At 45.1% G+C, this 20,463-nt stretch overlaps 1 protein-coding gene and 1 non-coding gene across 3 annotated transcripts in view; one reads left to right on the forward strand and one right to left on the reverse strand.

Moving 5' to 3' along the window:
* ETV6 (ETS variant transcription factor 6) overlaps nucleotides 1–12,385 on the reverse strand; it is a 278,846-nt gene extending 266,461 nt beyond the window's left edge. For both annotated transcript variants that reach the window (XM_065941197.1, XM_065941193.1), the window contains exon 1: nucleotides 12,159–12,385. In XM_065941197.1, coding sequence (XP_065797269.1) covers nucleotides 12,159–12,191 — 33 coding nt within the window. In that variant the 5' untranslated portion in view covers nucleotides 12,192–12,385. The remainder of the gene's footprint in view (nucleotides 1–12,158) is intronic.
* TRNAG-CCC (transfer RNA glycine (anticodon CCC)) lies at nucleotides 311–383 on the forward strand. Its single transcript has one exon. It is a non-coding gene; the product is annotated as a tRNA-Gly (tRNA).
* Nucleotides 12,386–20,463: the final 8,078 nt, after the last annotated feature.

The raw sequence follows: 20,463 nt of genomic DNA on the forward strand, positions 1-20,463 counted from the left end.
ACTGTTGCTTCCTCGCAAAGAGGGGATATGACAGAATCGGGGATTACTGACCTCATGATACGGAAAAGTCTTCAGAAAGATAAAGTCACCAGGCCCCATCATAATCCACTGAAGAGTGCACAATAAAGCTGAGCAGAAAATCACCAACTTGCTTGTGTTTTCCAGGGTGAAGGCAGAGGAACCGGGTCTCTCTCCAGACCTAAGCTCTGTCCTCAACAGCTTAAAAGTGCCTACACCTGCTTCCAGGAGTCAACACAGGAGGCCTCGAACATTCTCTCCACTATTTCTCAAAAAGGACCATTTAAGGACTTCCCTGGTGGTCCAGTGGTTAAGACTCTACTTTCCCAAAGTAGGGGACCCAGGTTTGATCTCTGGTCAGGGAACTAGATCCCACATGCTGAAATTAAGACCTGGAGCAGCCAAATAAATTTTTTTCAAAAGGGGGGGGTGCGGCTTTTGCAGGCTCCATGTCATCTTCTCACTTAACATGGATAAACAGTGGGAAACCCAGGAGCGCACTGTAAGTCCACAGCAAAAGAAATCACAGCTGCTGATAACAAATACTTCAGCCTCCCTGCATGCATGCATGCTGTCACATCAGTTGTGTCTGACTCTTTGCAACCCCATGGACTGTAGCCCGCCAGGCTCCTCTGTCCATGGGATTCTCCAGGCAAGAACATTGGACTAGGTAGCCATTTCCTTCTCCAGTGGATCTTCCCGAGCCAGGGATCAAACCCACATCTCTTAAATCTCCTGCACTGGCAAGAACTTTCTTTACCACCAGCATCACACATGGGAAGCATCCCCCCCACCCCCAGCCTCCCTTAACCTCTACAACAAATCAAGGTTCCCTGATGCCCGAAAGTTACAAATTTAGCTTCTTCAAATTCTCCTGTTTAAACCTCCAAGAACCATCTACTCCAGACTCTTGGAACTGGAAAATTCACCATCTACTGCAAACAGTGTCTGCTCTGTGGTCAGACAGCCACGGGGCTGCCTGCCACACAAAAGCAGACTGAAGAATGGATGCTCCCTCCGGAGTCTCGTCCCGGTTGCAAATAATAAGTAACTGTATGAACGAGCGGCTCCTTGAATAGGTTTGAATACTTGAGGGCTGAGTAATAATGCCCATCAGAGGCACTGCACAGTATTTGCAGGCTTCGGGTTTTTTCCTTTCATCTCTGGAAACTTATTCAGAACCATTCGAGCTATTCCCTCACAATTTTAAGATGCAAGCGGCATCTGTTTCGACCATGTAATTGCAGTTGGCTCGTCTCTTCTGTTGTTGAGGCTTGTATTCAGCGAGAGTCAAAAATCAGAGCTTTGCTGAGCGCTGACTGAGTGACCCCGGGCCTGGGAGAAGCTCAAAGGGACGGTGACAAGGGCCCTGGCTGGGAGTCAGCCAACCTGAGAGGCCTGGAGGTTCAGGCGGGGCCAAGAACCAGCCGCGGGAGCTCTAGCAAGACCAGGATGTCTCTGGCCTCTGTTTTCCCAACGATGTAATGTTGGGAAAATTCCAGGACTAGAAAATCTCTCACCCCTTCTAGATTCGTCTGATGGGAGGATATACAAAGAGGGAAAAGAACTACATTTTGCTTTGCTTTGAACAATGTTAAGGCACTGCCAACAACCTTCAAAGACAGGGCTGTTTTTTGTTTGTATGGTTGGTTTTAAGATTTTTTGAGTTGGTCTGTTTTTTAAATTCTTTATTGAATTTGTTATACTACTGCTTCTGTTTTATGTTTTGGTGTTTTGGCCCCATAGCACGTGGGATCTTAGCTCTCCAACCAGGGATCGAACCCACAACCCCCTGCACTGGAAGATGAAGTCTTAAGCAGTGGACAGCCAGGGAAGTCCTGTGATAGGTATTTTTATTACCACTTCAGATCACTTACTAGGTTCAAGCCTAAAATGAACACATTAGGGGATAGGAGGAAGGTTCAGGAGGGAGGGAGCTTCAAGAGGGAGGGGATCAATTTAGTCGCTCAGTCGTGTCCGACTCTTTGCGATCCCATGAATTGCAGCACGCTAGGCCTCCCTGTCCATCACCAACTCCTGGAGTTTACTCAAACTCAGAGGGAGGGGACATATGTATACAAATAGCTGACTCCATTGTACAGCAGAAACCAACGCAACATTGTAAAGCAATTACACTCTAATAAAAAAATTTTTTTAATGAATATGTTTAAGAAGCAAGATTCACACTCAGGTCTATCTACTCCAGGGTCTGTCCTTCCCCTAGAAGCCCTTCATGGTCCAGCAATGACTGGTCCCCTCTTCTCAAGAACTTACAAACCCCTTAAGAGAAATCAGCATTACCGATAAGAACCAATGAACAGCTACCAGGCAGAATAAAATGCAAATCAAACTCTGAAACAGCGGTGATTATGATGACAGTGCTCACATCCCTAAGCACCACCCACAGCACTCACACCAGCGGGACTGCACGCCCTTTGAGGGTCATTCAGGAAATCAGATAGTTTTCCGTGTGTCTGACTCCCACATACAAAGGGAAAACACCCCCGGGGAACACACGAAGTCTGGTGAGCGTGCAGATTTATTGGGTAGCTCTTTCCTGTCTTCACTGGGGAGGAAAGTAATATTTTTCATAAGTCACTGGTCCAGATAACTGAAGTGTAGCCTTTTTAAAAGGTAACGTTATTTCTATGCCAGCCCTGTTCATTGGATAGCTTTCCAAAATGCACAACACTATTTCCTCACTTCCTAAACCTCATAAAGACAGTCTTTAACGCGGAGATCATAATGATGATCATTAATACCATCAGTCATTGTGTGGTGCCAGACAAACCGGTTTCACTCTCTAGACAGGAGTCCCCACGACGAAGCTGTACTTTCTGAGTTATTGTCTGCTTTTTGTCAACTTTCCTGGTGTCAGTGGGACATGGCCCTGGGATCATGAACACCTGATTCTGACTCTGTCTCAGCTACGAAGGACAATGTTATCTCAGGCAGGTTATTTTTTTCTTTTTCATTTTTTAAAATTGGGGTATAGTTGCTTTACAATGTTGTGTTAGTTTCTGCCATACACAGAAGTGAATCAGCTGTATGTATACATAGATCGCTTCCTCTGGGACCTCCCTCCCACCCCATTCCAGTCCCCTCCGCCCTGCTGGTCACCCAGAGCGCTGAGCTGAGCTCCCCGCACTATACAGCAGGTTCCCACTAGCTCTCTCTTTTATACACGGTAGTGTATATATACGCCAATCCCAGCCTCCCTATTCATCCCCCACTGCGTTCATACCGGCTCTCTACGGCTGCACCTCCATTCCTGCCCTGCAAATAGATTCATCTGTACCAGCTTTTAAGATTTCACATACGCATGTTACTATGCAATATTTGTTTTCCTCTTTCGAACTTACTTTACTCTGTATGACAGACTCTGGGTCCATCCACGTCGCTACCGATGACCCAATTTTGTTCCTTTTTATGGCTGAGTAATAGTTCATTGTAAATACGTACCACATCTCTACCCATGTCAGGCAGACTACTGAAATGCTGCAAGTAATGGCAACCCATTCCAGTGTTTTTGCCTGAAAAATCCCATGGAGCCTAAGAGGCTACAGTCCACGGGATCACAGAATCGGACACGACTGAACGCACACACACATCTAAATGCTCTAGGAGTCAGTTTCCTCCTCTGTTTGACGAGAACGGGGACTTAGACTTTCTTAATCCCTCAACCCCCTCCACACCGTACTCTGTCTGCTTCCTTCCCTACATCTGCTCTGAAGACAGGCTTCGTTAAAGCTGCTCAAATCCAGAAATGCATTAAGTCAGAGGGCCCACAGCCTCTCTTCAGGAAATTAGAACGAGGGCAGTGGCGTCAGGTTATCAGGAGAGAGGAAGACAAGAAAGATGATTCCTTTGGTGGTGGGAGAAGATCAGGGAATGCCTGAAGCGACATCAGACAGATTCCAAGAAATCACACAGTAACTTTAGATGAGTGAAAGGGATGGATTTTTAAAATTTTTTAATTGGAGGATAATTACTTTACACTATTGTATTGGGTTTTGCCATGCATCAACACGAATCAGCCATAGGCATACATATGGCCCCTCCCTCTTGAACCTCCTACCTTATCCCACCCCTCTAGGTGTCACAGAGCACAGGTTTGAGCTCCCTGCATTGTACAGCAAACTAAGAGGGAAAGTCTCTAAAATGTACTATATTCATGAACTATGTAAAAAATTTTAAATTGGAAAAAAAAAAAAAGCAGTGGAAGGAGAGACTGAGCAAGGTGTGACTGAGGTGTCTAGCTGCCACGGCCCCAGCCACGATCACCTGATCATCATGATCACCCATCTGGTCACATGATGAGGGCATAAGGAGTCACTGGGGGAAAGTTGGGGGCTTCCCAGATGTTGCCAGTGGTAAAGAACCTGCCTGCTAATGCAGGGGACTTAAAAGACGCGGGTTCGATCCTTGAGGCAGGAAGATCCCCTGGAGGAGGGCATGGCAACCCACTCCAGTGTTCTTGCCTGGAGAATCCCATGGACAGAGGAGCCTGGCGGGCTATGGTCCAGGGGGTCGCAAAGAGTCAAACACGACTGAAGCGACTTAGCACGCACACACAGGGGAAAGTAGACAGGGGAAAGGTTTCTAAGAAAAACATGAAAAGGGCTCAAACGAACTCACCCAAATACAAAGCATCACAAGACAACATCAGGGATTGGTGTGGAAACAGGACACCTGGACATCCATTCCAGGGAGGGTGCTGTGTGCGAACTGACCATCTGGCTACCCTGCCCCCAAAGGGCTGGTTAGGAACCACCCACCCAGGCAGGAGGAAACCAGAGAGGGAGGCGCCGTCCCTGCCAGCTCTATGCCCGCCTCTCAGCTTGGCCTGTGGGAAGCGCCACCATCACCCCATCGCTCTCAGTTTTCTAACTTTCTGCACAAAGGAGGCTGGCCCTGAGACTGGGGTCAGGAGGGAAGGTAGATGCTGACCTGAGCTTCTGCATGCACTGCCTGGGAGATGGCAGGCCAACACATCGCCAAACTGCTGCAGGCTCCTCTGTAAAACAGGGAGAAAACCTGCCTCCCAGAGGGAGTCGTGAAGAACAAATTAGATAATGCACACAAAATGCTTAGTCTGAGGACTGGCACACAGCAGGACCCAATAAGTAAGGGTAGTAATGAGGAAGGACGAGGAGGAGGAAGAAATGCAGGACGGATGACAACCAGAGCAGCATGCAAACCCCTTTAACTACCTAGACTCATATCACTGAAACATACACATTACCATACGTAAGACAGACAGCCAGGCGGAGTTTGACTATGAAGCAGGGCACCCAAAGCTCTGAGACAACCTGGAGGGATGGGGTGGGGAGGGAGGTGGGAAAGGGGGTTCAGGAGAAAGGGGACATATATATGCCTATGCATTCAATGTACGGCAAAAACCATTATAAAAAACCATTATAATATTGTAAAGTAATTATCCTCCAATTAAAATTTTAAAAAAGAAAGTGAAAAGTGAGAGTGTTAGTCACTTAGTCATGTCTGACTCAGTGCGACCCCATGGACTGTAGCCCACCAGGCTTCTCTGTCCATGGAATTCTCCAGGTAAGGAAACTAGAGTGGGTTGCCATTCCCTTCTCCAGGGGATCTTCCCAACCCAGGGATGGAACCCAGGTCTCCTGTACTGTGGGTGGATTCTCTACACTCTGAGCCACCAGAGAGGCCCATAGAGATTTTAGAAAGCTCCCAAAATGCAGGTGTTCCATATTAAGTCCACAGGCCTGAGTGACCAGTCTGTGCTTCTAGGGGGTTCATACCTAACAAACACAGACTAAGGCCTCGTTGCCCTTCCCACCCATACTCCCCAAATTCCAGATCATTAGGCCAGGGGTCCCCAACCTCCAGGATCTAATGCCTGATGATCTGTGGTGGAGCTAATGTAACAATAATAAAGTCCACAGTTTGAATCATCCCCAAACCATCCCCCAAATCATCCCCAAATCACCACCACGCTCCAATCCCCCATCTGTGGAAAAAGTGTCTTCCACAAAACTGGTCCTTGGTGTCAAGAAGACAGGGGACACTGCCTCAAACAGAGACCAGGCTGAACTGTATGCTTTCACTAAGGAGAAAAGATGGATCAAGCAAGTTAGCAGAGCAAATAACACATCGGTGGTACTATTTTGATGCAGAAGGCGCTGTCTCGAGCACACAGCAGCCCTCATTTCTAATCAGAGGACAGTATGGACACACGTCATTTCTGCCTGTTCACGCAGGCGCAGCCTGAGATGCCCCCAGAAAGCCACACTTATTAGGCTGGCTTCTGTATGTTCAGAAATCAACGAAAATGTGTTTGTTTTTCAACAGGCTCTCATTCTAACTTCTAACTACTTTAGTCTTTCTCTCCCCAAATACTAGGTTTGGCGGCGAATGGTCTTTATGCCAGGTCCCTCCCGGCGTGGGAACCCGGCGTCGACTTACACTCATTCTATTCAATAAATCCACACAGAGCTTGGTTTCTTACACACGTCTCATAACAAATATGGCAGTGAGGGCCTCTGCCAGGAAATCAACACCAGTGCTTTACCTAAAGTAGCATTCACAAAGACAAAATACGTTGTTTGTACACCTCATGCCCCAAGGGGCTTTGTTTGATACCGATTCACTCTGCTGGGAGTGTCACACCAAAAAGCAACTTTTCAATATCCATAACAGAGCGCGGATGTTCTATGAAGCTGGTCCCAAACACGCCCCCTCCCCACCTGCCTCCAACCTGCCTCAGCGTGAGTAAATGCAGGTCAACGCGGCTGCTCAGAATCTGTTTTAGTGCCAGCTTCCCTAGGAAGTTCTAGAAACTGGGCTGTTTTTTCCCTTGACTTACCTATGCTAAAGAGGTAAGCTATTTCTCTAGGACTAGCTGCTGTGTTTTCAGCTGATGCTCTTTGAAACACAGAGCCTCACTATGTATAAGTTAAGGTGTATGTCTGAGCCTAAGGTTCCCCTCCAGGATTTCTCAGAAAAGGTCCAGCAAACAGGGCCAGAGCCCTCAACCCAAAGCAAAATAACCAGCTCCTCACATACAAAAAAAAGTACCACTGCACCCCATCATTGGGGATATATCCAAAACTCAAAGTGGAATCTCAAAAGAGGCATTTGTACACTCATGTTTATCGCAGCCTCATTCACAACAGCCGTGAGATGGAAGTAACACAGATGTCCTTCAACAGATGAATGGATTTAAGAAAATATGGCATATACATAATATGCAATGCTGTGTGTGGCAGTCGCTCAGTCGTGTCCGACTCTTTGCGACCCCATGGACTGTAGCCTGCCAGGCTCCTGTCCGTGGAACTAATTCTCCAGGCAAGAATACTGACGTGGGTTGCCATGCCTTTCTCCAAGGGATTTTCCCGATGCAGGAATCGAACCTAGTTCTCCTGCAGGGCAGGCAGATTCTTTACCATTTGAGCCACCGGGGAAGCCAAAATGGAATGCAAAGCAGCCTTGAAAAAAAGGAAACCCTGTCCCATGCTACAATATGGACAAGCCTCCAGGTCACTCTAAGTGAAATACAGTATAATTCTACTCATATGAACTATTTAAAGGAGACAAAAATCACAGAAACAGAAAATAGGAAGGTGGTGACTGAGGGCTGGGAGGAGGGGAGAGGGGAAATTAGTGTTGAGTGGATATAGAGTTTCAGTGTTGCAAGACAGAAAAGTTCTAGAGATCAGTTGCACAATGGGAAGAGACTTAACATGACTGAACTGCACCCTCAACAATGGTTTAGAGGGTAAACTTAATGTTACATGCTTTTCACCACAATACAGAGAAAAGCTATTGTGGTAGATGCTGGTGCAAAGACAAGCCCATCAAGCCCTTCTTCCCTCATCCCCCACTCCTACTCCTTCCTCTTCTCACATCTAACAATATACCCTCTGGACCCAGGGCTCCCCCAGACACCGTCTTACTTGGCACAGGCCTCCATGCCCTCATACCAGCTGGCTTGCGATTAAAATGGACCAAGTTAGGAAGTGCCAGAGAGCACACAGCCTATTGTATCGAATTTCTTTGGCCTTTTATAGGGACGAACCCGTGAACCCAGCCAGTACGGGGCAGGGGCTTGAAAACCAAGAGGCCTGCATTGCTCTGCCTAGGACGTGGATCAGCTGAAGCATACCATTTAGCCGTGTGGGCCTCTTTGCCATAAAAGACGCTGGCCCAGGTGATCTTTATAGCCTCCCAGCTCCAAGTCTCTAATTAATTCAATTGCTAAAGAACCCAGAGAGAACTTTAGAAGTCTCCTCAGCTGGACCTTCTCCAGTGATTCCTCAAGCCCCTTTATCTTTTACTCAACTCCATGTTTTTGCTTATTTTAGACACAAAAGCAGTTTTTGAAAATGTTACCAAAATAAGAAAAATTATAAGGTCAAAATTCTACTGATAATAATTTTTGGACCAACACCCTAGGGAGTGCTCCAGGCCTCCCTGAGTCAGCAGAGTGACCCTACAACCACTTCATGCTAGCTTGTGGATGCAGCGTTAAGTCACTCCGGGCACGCAGGATAGAGAGGAAGGGGCCCTGACCACCTTCCATGCCTCACTGCAAGTCAGCCCATGTGACTGACACATCCATCTAAGCCAGAAGCCAAGGTGGGCAGAAGACACAAAAAGACAGTCACCACTCAACCCAAGGAGCTCAGGGTCCAGAGGGGAGTCTCTTAGAGAGTAAGAAAATAGAGAATTCATTCCACTAAGAAAGCCAACCCATGCAGAGGGCAGAGAAAGCGAGAGAATCAGGGAAGTTATCCGACTGTTTTCTATCGTATTCTGGAAGCCCTCCCTGAAAGGGTTGGGTCTGCTGGGTCATAACTGCTTTCCACTACAACTTGGCTGAACTTAGAACTCAACAGGTGACTTGAAGGTGAAGGCTGATGATGGAAAAGACAGCCTCTTCCTTCCTCCCCTGCCTAGCAGTCAGCCACACGATCCCCTGATTAAAAAAAAAAAAAAAAGTCGACTTTTTATATAATTAGTCCTTACATTTAAACAACCCCAGGGACTTCCCTGGTGGTCCAGTGGTTAAAGACTCCACACTCCCAATGCAGGGGGCACAGATTCCATCCTTGGTCGGGGAAATAAAATCCCTTATGCTACACAGAAAGACCAAATAAAAAAAGCCAAACAAACAAAAGCCCCCAAATGGTCGGGAATGGAAGCATTTAATCTTTCATGATGAGAGTGCCCAGTGCAGACACACGGAGAGGCGCAGTCCTAGTCTGGGTGACCTTGGGCTGGTCCACCTGTCTTCTGCTGTAAACATGTGTCTGATGACTTCCCTAGGGTGCCGGGAAGATGCTTATAAAGTGCAAAGGAAACATGAGAGCCAATATCAGGCACTCATCAGCAACCACCACCACGCAAGCGATACATATAAAGGTGTCACTGACTGACTGATTCAGAAACTTTCACCCTGGAAATTCCACCGAAATCATACACTACTCTTTTTCTAGCAGAACTGACACTGCTCCGAAGTAAACAGAGTACTTCCCCTGTGGCTGCCTCTGGTCGGGCTCCTCTGTGCTCCATCACACCAGCTGCTGAGGAAATTACTTGCCTGCTGACCAGCTGCTCATAGAGGATACGAGCCAGGGAGAAAGATTTCAGGAGCAGACAGGAGAGGTGAGGGAAAACTCTCCACAGAGAGCCTTCCCTGCCACATGTCCTCAGGACATCAGAGCCATGAGCTCATCCTTTAAAGCTCCTGATACTCATTCTCTGCTCCACAGAAAACTTTATTGTTTACTGGACTCTAGAAAAAAAAAAAATCGCTGTACTAGTGGGTTCCCGGCAAACATTTTTTATCATGCAGTCATTGTACCACATCCCAGGGACTCAGGGAAAGACCGCATACAAGCACCAGGACATTTTCAGACAAGCTAGAATAATCCCAGTCCTTGATCTCCAGAGCTTCTTACTGGAACACTGCAAACTAAACAAACTCCATGAGAAAATGCACTTCCCGTGCGTGCGTTTAAACATATGCACGGTCCAAGCAAGCAGTCATAGACCGGTTCCATAAAGGGCAATCCAAATTAAAAGTGATACTTTCACTACTAGGGAAGACCATTGGATCTGTTCTCATTACGGAGAAATACAGAAGTCAAGAAAAGAGGCTTTCGGAAAGAATGGAGAAGGCAAATGATAAGATAGAAAATGATAACACAAACCGTGGCTGCAATTTTTAGGTCACAGTTAAGAGACTGAGCTGTCTCGGTTTGGGATTGGTTCCCTCCGTGCGTGTAAGGGAAGAGTTGCTGGAGTCTTCCACTGAGGCACCATGAGACGAGCCCCTCCTTGGTATTTCTGCCTGCAGCCCCGAGCCCCTCAGAACAGCAGGCTTATGCAGTCTCTTTAGAAGACACACGGAGCCACAAAACGGCTTGCTTTTCGTTGTCTCCACTCCAAAATCACTCTCCCATAGTTGTTCAAGTTCTCCTGAGGTCGGATTTATTGTCGTTGAGCTAAATACAATTTACAGATTTAATATGCTATTATTTAGTTACCTCTGTGTTATGAAGTATCAGATAGATTAGGCATACCCAAGGATTTTCCTAAACTCATAGAATCAAATTTATTCAGCAAAAGAAATTAAAGTATCAACCTACCTAAGTTCTTTACTCTGACACCCTCTCCACCGCTGACATACTGCTATCCCCAGATAACTACACAGAAACCCAAGAGTTCCACTAGGCGTTTTTCGTGCCAGGCAAAAACAAACCCAATCCACCTTTTCAGTTCACATTAACCCTAATTCAAATCCCCTGGGAAATCGAGCCAGATAAGAAATACTAACACCTGAATATAATTATGAACCCCCCCCCCCCCCGCAATGAGCAAATATGAGAAAATGCTTTTCCTCTAAACAGATCCTATGTAAAAGCCATGTTAAAACAAGAGAGATGTTTCTCAAAATGCCCCACGGATGAAGAAAACTGGTTATTTATTCATTGTCTCTGCAGGGTCCCCTCAATGAACATATTAAATGGGCCAAGCCACAAACAAACTTCAGCAGTTTCAGCTTCTCACTGAAGAAGGCTTTTCCATCTGAGCACTGATGGAACAGTGAAACGAAAGTGCACACCGAACGCAGGGAAGGGAAAATTAATTGGGGGGGATGGACAAATCAATGTGCCTCCTCACGGTGGCAAACTTTACAACTTTTTAGAAGCAACAAACCGCAGCACCACTAGCCCTTACAGACATACCGACACGTACATAAATGCTCACACACACCACTACTTGGAAGATAAGTACTGTGTTTGCAAACATCCTCCACCATCCTGCCTTTACCAGACTGCAAACCTTGGCCAGAGACTGGGAGATTTCTACTCTTAGCTACCCTCTCTGCACTGTCAAAGTGGGAAGGTCATTCTGCCTGGTCACTTCAATCATTCTCCCTGCATCACAGTTTTCTACTTCGGGGTTGTTCAACATTCAGATGCCTACGAGAGTAAAATAACCATTCGGCAACTTTATTCACCTTGTTTTTTTTTTTTTTTTTTTTTTTTAAGAAAGAAAGAAAAGAAAGAATTCATTGTGCAATGCCCAGGAAAAGCTGACAGCATTACTGTCTCTCCGACAAGCGCTTGCAATTACAATGGGGGGAGGAAGGGGGGCGGGGGGAGAGAGACTCCGACCAGACTCGCGGAACCCTTTTAAAAAAAAAGATTCCAACCCCAATGGAGCCGGAGAACTTTTTTTTCCTAAGGAGACCACCCCTGGGGAACAAAAGTTACATTTCGATCACATGTTGGGAGTAGGGAGCAGGTTTTTTTTTTTTTAAGCGCACTAATTACCGGGGTGTTTTACAGACCTGAGGACCACTCGGGTTCCTCCTGACCGACTGTGACCGGCATTTCATTGTCAAAAAGCAAAGGAGGTGGGGTGGGGGCGCAGGAGCCGACAGGGGGCTCGGCGGGTGCGGGGGAGCAGCAAGGTTACACTAGAGGGTACGCAGCCGCCGAGAGCTGCATCTCCTTCCCTGGCGCCCCAAATAATTTCCTGCGAACAGAGCGACTGCAACAGCCCCCTCGGATCGGAGGAGCCCGGCGCGATCAGCCGGGCCGGTGCAGCTCAAGGCTTTCCACCCCGGAGAGGGAGGGGGAGAAGATCTTTACCTTAATGCTACACTGAGCAGGAGTCTCAGACATGTCTCACAGCGAGAGAGATCAGGAAGTTCTCAGTTTTTTTTCCACTTTCCTTTCCTCTCCCCAACCCAGAAACGCTCCACGGCCAGCCGGACGCGGTCATTTAAGAAGTTTCTTGCAGCATCTCTCCCGGCGGCCGCCCCGGGGGGCCGCGAGCGCGCGGGGCGGGGCGGGGCGGGCCGGGCGCCGGCCGAGTCGCCGCGCGCGGGGCGGCGGGGGCGTGGGAGCGGGCGGCGCGGCGGCGGGGTCTGCAGGTCGCGGCGCGGCGACCCGGGGCGCTCGCCCGGCCGGCCTGCCCCGCTCTCTCCTCCCACCCGGGCCGGCGCCCCCGCCCCCCGCCCTCCCGCCGCTCTCCCTCGCCCTCCCTCTCTCTCTCTCTCTCTCGAATGTTTTCCTTCCTGGAAGAGAGAAACTGAAAGGCAGAACTGAGAAAGCTCTTTGCTCATTGATCTTGAGAGTTTCAGTGCAGAAACTGACGTGAATTCCCAGCACTGAGCTCTGCCTCTTAAAGGAGCCACCAGGAAATAAAAGCTCGGGTTACAGCCCGGCATCGGGAAATAAAAGCCGCGCGGGGGAGGGGGGAGAGGCCGGCGCGGGGGGCGGTGCGCGAGGCCCCCGGGGCCCGGGCGCGGGGCTGCTAAGCTCCGCTGGGCCGCCGCCGGGCTCGCGCCTCGGGGCCCCAGAACCCTCCGGACAGGATCAACGCCTCCCCCTCCCCTAGTTCCGTCTCTTGGATACATTGAAAGGCACAGGGCTTTTTTTTTTTTTTTTTTTTAATTTTTCCTCCGCCCCCCGCCCCGAGCCGAGCGCAGACGCAATGAAAATAATTATATAGGAAGGGACATTCCGGTAAGGACGCGGAACCCGAAGGAGGAAATAAAACAATAGCCTTTGTTCTGCTTCTCGACCGCGGCCTCTTTAAGAGAATCCACCAGGAAATGGGAGATCGGGTTACAGCCCGCACCGGGGAAAAGGGGCGAGCGGGCGAGCGGCGGAGCGCGACGCCGCCGGAGACAAAGCGGGGCCGCTGCCCGCAGACGCCCGCCCGGCCGCGGGGGGGATTTCCCCGCCAAGGTGGGCGCCCCGAAAACGCTAGGCGCGCAGGCGCGCGCCCGCCCGGCCGGGAATGCGGGCGCTGCCCGGCCGAGCACGCGTCCTGGAGAAGGGGAGGCTGCCGGGCAGTTATCAAAGGCGGTTGAGTTCCTTTTCCTGACCACCACCACCCCCAGCCACCCTTCCTCCCTCTTTCGAAATCCTCTGTCCTTTTAAAGCAATAGCGGCCGCTACCAACCGACATAGGTGACTCGACTACAAAGTTGACAGGACGGGTTCCTGGAGATAATACCCTTCCCGGGACCGCTTCTCCGAAGCCGTCACTGGCGGATGGGACGACCCCCGGGATCCTGCCGGGAGGGTGGGAGGAATATTTGGCTGGGAAAACAATTGAGAGGAGGTTAAAGCCGGTCGGGCAGAAGGTTCTATCCTTGAGTCCGTGTTGTCTGATCACTCTATTATTTTTATTGTTGTTTATAGTCTCTGAAAATGCTCCGACGCGTCCGCCGCAGAAGTGGACACATTATTAATTATATGTAAATTCTAAACCCTGCTAATACTTTAGGCTTTAACATATCGATGTGTATTTTGAATATGTAGACCACGACTCATTTCCCAGATCCTCCCCAGTTTCCTACCCACTTCCCTTCATTTCACCACGTGATAAATCGTGTGCAGACTTTTTTACACGCTCGTTCGAAGAACACTCTGAACCAGGATTTATTTAAGGGGTTGGAATGGGAAAGCCCTGTTTCTGGGAAGGTGGGAATAATGGGATATTGTGAATCTCCGAGGACCTCAGCAGTCCTTGTCACCTGCTAGTCCTATTCTCCCCGGGAGGGCTCACATCCACACCAACCCCTCTGTCTTGAACCACCTGCTGCCCCCTATCCCAATCCACACACACTTATCTGCCTTTGATCCCATGGCTGGTGTTGCTGGCATTGGTTTTGATGTCTCATTGCTGGGTTAAAGCCTATGAACCTCTACATCCCTTACCAGTATGATATTTGGCAGCTCACGTTCTCAGCTTGGGTAAAATGGGGGGGTAGGGGGGTGGATAGTACCTATCTCTTAAGATTCCTGTGAATGTTAATTGAGCAGATATATACGAAGTGATTATCTGAGTGCTTGCTACATATTTTACCTGCTTAATGTTAGCTACAATTATTTAACCTCAGGACCGAATTAACTCAACTTTATTCTCTCTCCTAACCTTCTCCAGGTGACTCACAAAAGTGGTCGTTTAAATGAGTGTGTGTGGTCCAAAGCAAAATATTGCAGTAGCTGCTGTGGCAAATGTCCCATTTATCCAGGGGCTGGTGATCTCTTTCTAGAAAGCTCCTGATAGTAAATATTTTAGGCTTTGTGCCCCAAGAGACAAAATTTAGATTTTGTAGATATTTATATAACAATAGAGGAAACAAATATCCAGTTTTTTTATTGACAAAATATAAGGTGTAATAATAAGAGTTGTAATACAAGTCTAACCGAGGAATGGAACTCTTTTTTAGGGGGAAAGCATTTCACTAAGTTAAACATCAGTTTGAAGTAAATGTTCTCTATCATCACAATTGATTGCAAAGGTTTATTTGTTAATGCGGATCTCTCATGAGATTTTACTTATTTCATTTGGAAATATCTTTTCACCCAGATAGGATACTGCCAAATACATCAATCCATGAGCATATGGTTTTACTTGAGCATATTTATTGCTTATAAGGCAGTTATACAATTTTATTGGAATTCTATAAATTCTCTTGATATTTCCCCTTGAGTATGCCATTACATTGCAGGTTAATCATTTCCAATTGAAAATTAGGTGGAAATACCTCAATTGCACAGTGAAGTGGATTTTAAATATGAAAATGTCCTTTTCACTTGCGTCAAAATCCAAAACCACTATTGGAACTGTAGTTTGAGCTCAGAAAAATAGAACTGCTGCAAATTTGTGTTAAAATGGAGGTCTTGCTTCATGTTTTAACTTTTTTAAAATTTGTTTTAACTGAAGTGTATAAAGCAGCTTGATATTATTTCTGATTCAAACAATGTTAATTGTGTCAAAATAATTTAACTGCAGTATAAGCTTCACATATAGCTGTATTTTGCTTTGCAGTTTTAGGTTGAATTCATGAAAAACATTATCAAGTCTATAACAAACTAATTGCCAAACCACTCAGTAATTATGGTTGAAGGAAGTTCTTTTCATTCAAATTCGTTCCCATTCGTCAGGTGTTTCTCTGTTCCTTGTTTTCTGATTTCTTTGGGGTAATAAGGTATTTTTTTCATGTTCCATTTAAATTCCTAGATGGTCTTTCTAGTGTTTCTGTTTCTATGCTGAATATAGTGGTTGCTCTAGAAATTACAATTTGTGTCTTTAATTACCACAGTCTATCTTCAAATAATATTCTAACTTATGGACAGATAAGAAAACTTACAACAGTATAATTTCATTATTACTCTCCCATCCTTTATGATATTGTCCTATATTTTATTCTACCTATTATGAAACCCACCATACATTGTGGAGTGATTGATACTTCTTTCTTTTTTTTTTTTTTTTTTTACTTCTTTCTTAATATTGTAAATATATGTGTGTAATGAAGGTACTAAAATATGTGTCTCTTTTTCATCTGCCTAACTATTTATCTTTTTCAGTACTTTCTTATTCCTTCTTGCAGATCTAGTATTTCTTTTTGTCCTCAAGAATCTCTTTGGCATTTCTTAGTGGAGACAGAGTCTTCTCAGCTTTGTCTGTCAGAATGTCTTTAGTTCACATTCAGTTTTGAAGGATAATTTTCAACTGTATATAAAATTTTAGGTTGACAGATTTTTTTTTTCCTTTTGGCACTTTAAACATGTCATTCCATCTCTGTCTCCATTATTTTTGATTAAGATTCATTTGTAGTTCATATTTTAGCTCCCGGTTTGTAATGTCTTTTTTCTCTGGCTGTCTTTAAGTTGTGCTCTATAAATTTGGTTTTCAAAATTGTGATAGGATGTGTCTACATATAGGGGGGTTGGTGGGTTTTGTGGGGGGTTTTTTGTATTTATTCTTCTTGATGTTGGCAACTATTCTTGGACTTATAAGTTGTTATCTTTCATCAGTTTTGGAAAACTCTCATCTATTAGCTCTTTGAATATTCTTTCTGTCCATTCTTTGTCCTATTCTTTTTTTACTCCAGCTGATGCAAGTGTTAGACCATATGACATTGTTCCATAGACCCAAATAGTCTTTTTTTCTTTTAACTTTCTATTTGGATGCTTTCTATTACTATTTATCTCTTTTCTAAGTTTTATCCTCTGTATCATCCAACTTACTGTTAAACCTATCTAGTTCTTTACTTCGGATACTGTTTTTTTTATTTTTAGCATTTCCATTTTTTAATATTCTCCATCATTTCACTGAAGTTGCTCATATCATTATACATGAGTTCTACTTTTAAGTCCTTTAGCATTTTTGTTATACTGTTACAGTTCTCAAATATAATGTTTTCTTGGTTAACTTCTTTTGGTTTCCTTTCTTGACCATAAGTTACATTTTCTTACTTTTGTGTGTGTATATTGATATTTTCTACTGGACATTTTATATAAAAATACATACACTATGTAAAAATACACAGTAGAGAATGAATTAAATAATATTTTCCTCCCAAAAGGGGCACACACATTCATAAGGCTATCAGAATTGGAGCTGAGTTGATACAATTTATAGTCGAGCCAGATGTGGGCTTTGTTGTAATTTTGCAGTTTGATTCAGGCAGGATCAGAACTTTTCTTAGAAACAAATACTGTCTGAGTGCTGTTATCTCAGCTGTTCTGCCTTGCTTGGTGTCTTCATTATCTTTCAAGCTTTGAGTAAGTGCTCCCTTCTCTCTGCCCTGACCTTCAATTGTGTTAGCTGAAGGCCTGGAGTGCCATGGGTTTTCTCTCAGTTCTCCCACCCTCTACAAGTCTTTCTTAACTGAAAGTCCAAAGTGTCTCTAAAAGTGTCTCTCAGCTCTTTTCACTGCCCTTCTGTTTGTGGTCTGATCCCAATAGTTAATGAAAATCAGTGGGAAAGAATTGTGAGATAGTATAATTTCGCTCTGGGTCTGTGATTCCTCTGGATTCTACTCTGATACATCAGCCTACACACTGCCATTAAAATTTGTTAAAAGTTAGGCTGATTTCTCCTTGCCATCATCTGTGGTGGGGTCCTTTTGTCTATAATTCAGTCAATGGTGAGAACCAATGCGGATCTTTTCTTTCATTTGAAGAACTGTTATTTTCTGAAATTTAATTCACTGAGGTTTCTTTGTGCTCTCATCTTCCTGATTTTTTTTTTTTTTTTGTAATTATGTAGACTATGTAATTTGTTTGGGGTGTTAGGGAATGAATTACAGTCTCTTGTGACTTTCTACATACAAACCGGAAGAGGGACCTGAATCTTTATCCTACAAAAGAGTGATGAGGAGGGGGGAGAAGTGGGGGAAGAATGAATAGTTAAGAGCACGTGGAAGTAGATGTGCTTAATTTAAAAACATTATTATAATATAGTTATATTTTTACAATGAAAAATAATAACATTTTTAAAACATAGACTGCAAAAAGAAACACCGTTCACCTATCTCTGCCACACCAGCGTGCCTTAACCCAGTTGACATGCTTCTTTAAAAGGGTTCTGTCATAACTAGTGGGGTGGGAAAGAAGAGGAGAAATGTTTATGCTTATCCAAATAAGACAATGGTTTTTAAACCTTAAGAGTCCCTGCCAGGGATTTCCCTGGTGGTCCAGTGGCCAAGACTCCCTGCTCCCAATGCAGGGAGGCCAGGGAACTAAGATCCCACATGCCATGCAGTCTGGCCAAAAAATAATAATAATAAATTTTTTTTTCAGTTGTTTAAAACAAAGTCACTGTGCAAAATGATCAGCTTCCCATAGACCCATCCAGCCATTTACATTTTTAGCATTTTTCAGTCCTCTGTCACGTCTTTCCCCATCTAACCTTCAAACTATTGTATTCCATATGCCTTCTCCCCATGGCGTCCTCATCTCTCTTACTAATGCCACCATATTATCAAGCTCCAAGTTAATGAACCTCAAAATAATTTTTGACATGCTGCTCTCTTTTATGCCATAAATATTGCCTCTTCCCAAATCTGTTTCATTTCACAGATTCTCCTTAATCTTTCCAGAAGTAGCAACTCTTCAGGTTGGATTATCACCACTCCCCTTTTTTCAACACCTAACTTCTACAGTTCATCTGTAATCACTAGTGAATCTTCTGTCTCTGCTCAGATCTCTTAGTTCATTACCCATTTCTATCCTCAGGCCTTGTCCCATATTACTCAAAACTCCACCCACACACACAAGCTGTGAAACTATTTGTTTTCCATCAAGTAGTACTTGAAGATCACCTCTTTCATAAATCCATCTCACACTGCTTAGATGGAAGTTATCCAAAAGATAAGGAGTCAGAATGCTGGAGTAGATTTGTTTTGTTTTGTGAGAACTGTGCAGCTGTCCCCTAATTATGACTTGGGAGGGTTCAGAAGACACTCCCTTCCATGAGGCTTTAAGTATTGCATTGTGGAAGCAAACACCAGCATCCCTGTGGAGTTCTGTAGTAGTCTTTCTCTGTGAGCCACTGAATTCACTAACAATGGTGGGATACTGGAGTGACAGGTGATAAGTCACATGGCTTAACTATCTTCGTTGTTGTTGTTCAGTCACTTAGTCCTATCTGACTCTTTGTGACCACATGGACTGCAGCACACGAGGCTTCCTTGTCCTTCACTGTCTCCCAGAGTTTGCTCAAACTCCTGTCCATTGAATTGGTGATGCCATCCAACCATCTCATCCTCTGTCATCTCCTTCTCCTGCCTACAGTCTTTCCTAGCATCAGGGTCTTTTCTGGTGAGTTGGCTCCTCACATCAGGTGGCCAAAGTATTGGAGTTTCAGCTCCAGCATCCTTCCAATGAATATTCAGGGTTGATTTCCTTTAGGATGGACTGGTTTGATGTCCTTGCTGTCCAAGAATCTTCTCCAGCACCACAGTTTGAAAGCATCAATTCTTGGGCACTCGGCCTTCTTTATGGTTCAACTCTTCCATCCATACATGACTACTGGAAAACCCATAGCTTTGACTAGATGGACCTATGTCAGCAAAGTGATGTCTATGCTTTTTAATACACTATCTAGGTTTGTCATAGCTTTTCTTCCAAGGAGCAAGCATCTTTTAATTTCATGGCTATAGTCACCATCTGTAGTGATTTTGGAGCCCAAGAAAATGAGATCTGTCATTATTTCCATTTTCCCCCCCCATGTATTTGCTATGAAGTGATGAAACTAGATGCCATGATCTTCGTTTTTTGATTGTTGAGTTTTAAACCAGCTTTTCACTCTTCTCTTTCAACTTCATCAGGAGGCTCTTTAGTTCCTCTTCACTTTCTGCCATGAGGGTGGTGTCACCTACCAGAAAAAAAGAGAACATGGTTGTCATAATGGACAGCAGAACTAAGCAGGTCATCAGAATGGTTTGATCTTTGGTACTGGCTAATTTATTGTGATCTCCCTTGGACTAAAATAAATAGACATCCTAATAAAGTCTTACTTGGTTTGTATACAGAAAAAAGCTCTAGGTCTAGAGTCAAAAATTGTGATTTGTGTCCCAGTAACAGACAGTGCTGGGTCCTTGACTTATTCCCAGACTTGATTCAGTCCACACTGAGTAGATACAGAGCCCCTTAAATTAAGGCGAAGCAGCTCTCCTTAAGAAAGAAACCTACTACACTGCCCAAAAATATGTACTATAAGCCTCTACGAAGCACTTGTGGTCACTTACCAGTATGGTTGAGCATTAGGGAAGGAGAAACAACCAGAATTGGGGGCAGTTACTGCACACTGGCTTTGAGTTAACACTGAGTCCTATAAACTCAGTAAGTGGAGTTTTGGCTTGAGCTCAATTCATAGTGGGCTTGGTAGATACCCATACCCGCTCCATGATTATTTTCCCAGTTCTGAAATGCAGAGTTGGAATTTATATATTCACCAAATGGCAGACTCCCCATGTTGTTCGCCAAATTATGAAGTGAGGGATTTATGATAAAAAGACCAGAATGTATATACAGACACCAACACAGCATTATAAAGAAATTATCCTCCAATTAAAAACAAAAGGCCAGAAAAAAAAATGTTCCTAGAATGACTTTTTCTTGCCAAAATAACAAACTAAAGGTA

This window comes from Muntiacus reevesi, chromosome 1 (assembly GCF_963930625.1).
Source record: "Muntiacus reevesi chromosome 1, mMunRee1.1, whole genome shotgun sequence".
Lineage (NCBI taxonomy): Eukaryota > Metazoa > Chordata > Mammalia > Artiodactyla > Cervidae > Muntiacus > Muntiacus reevesi.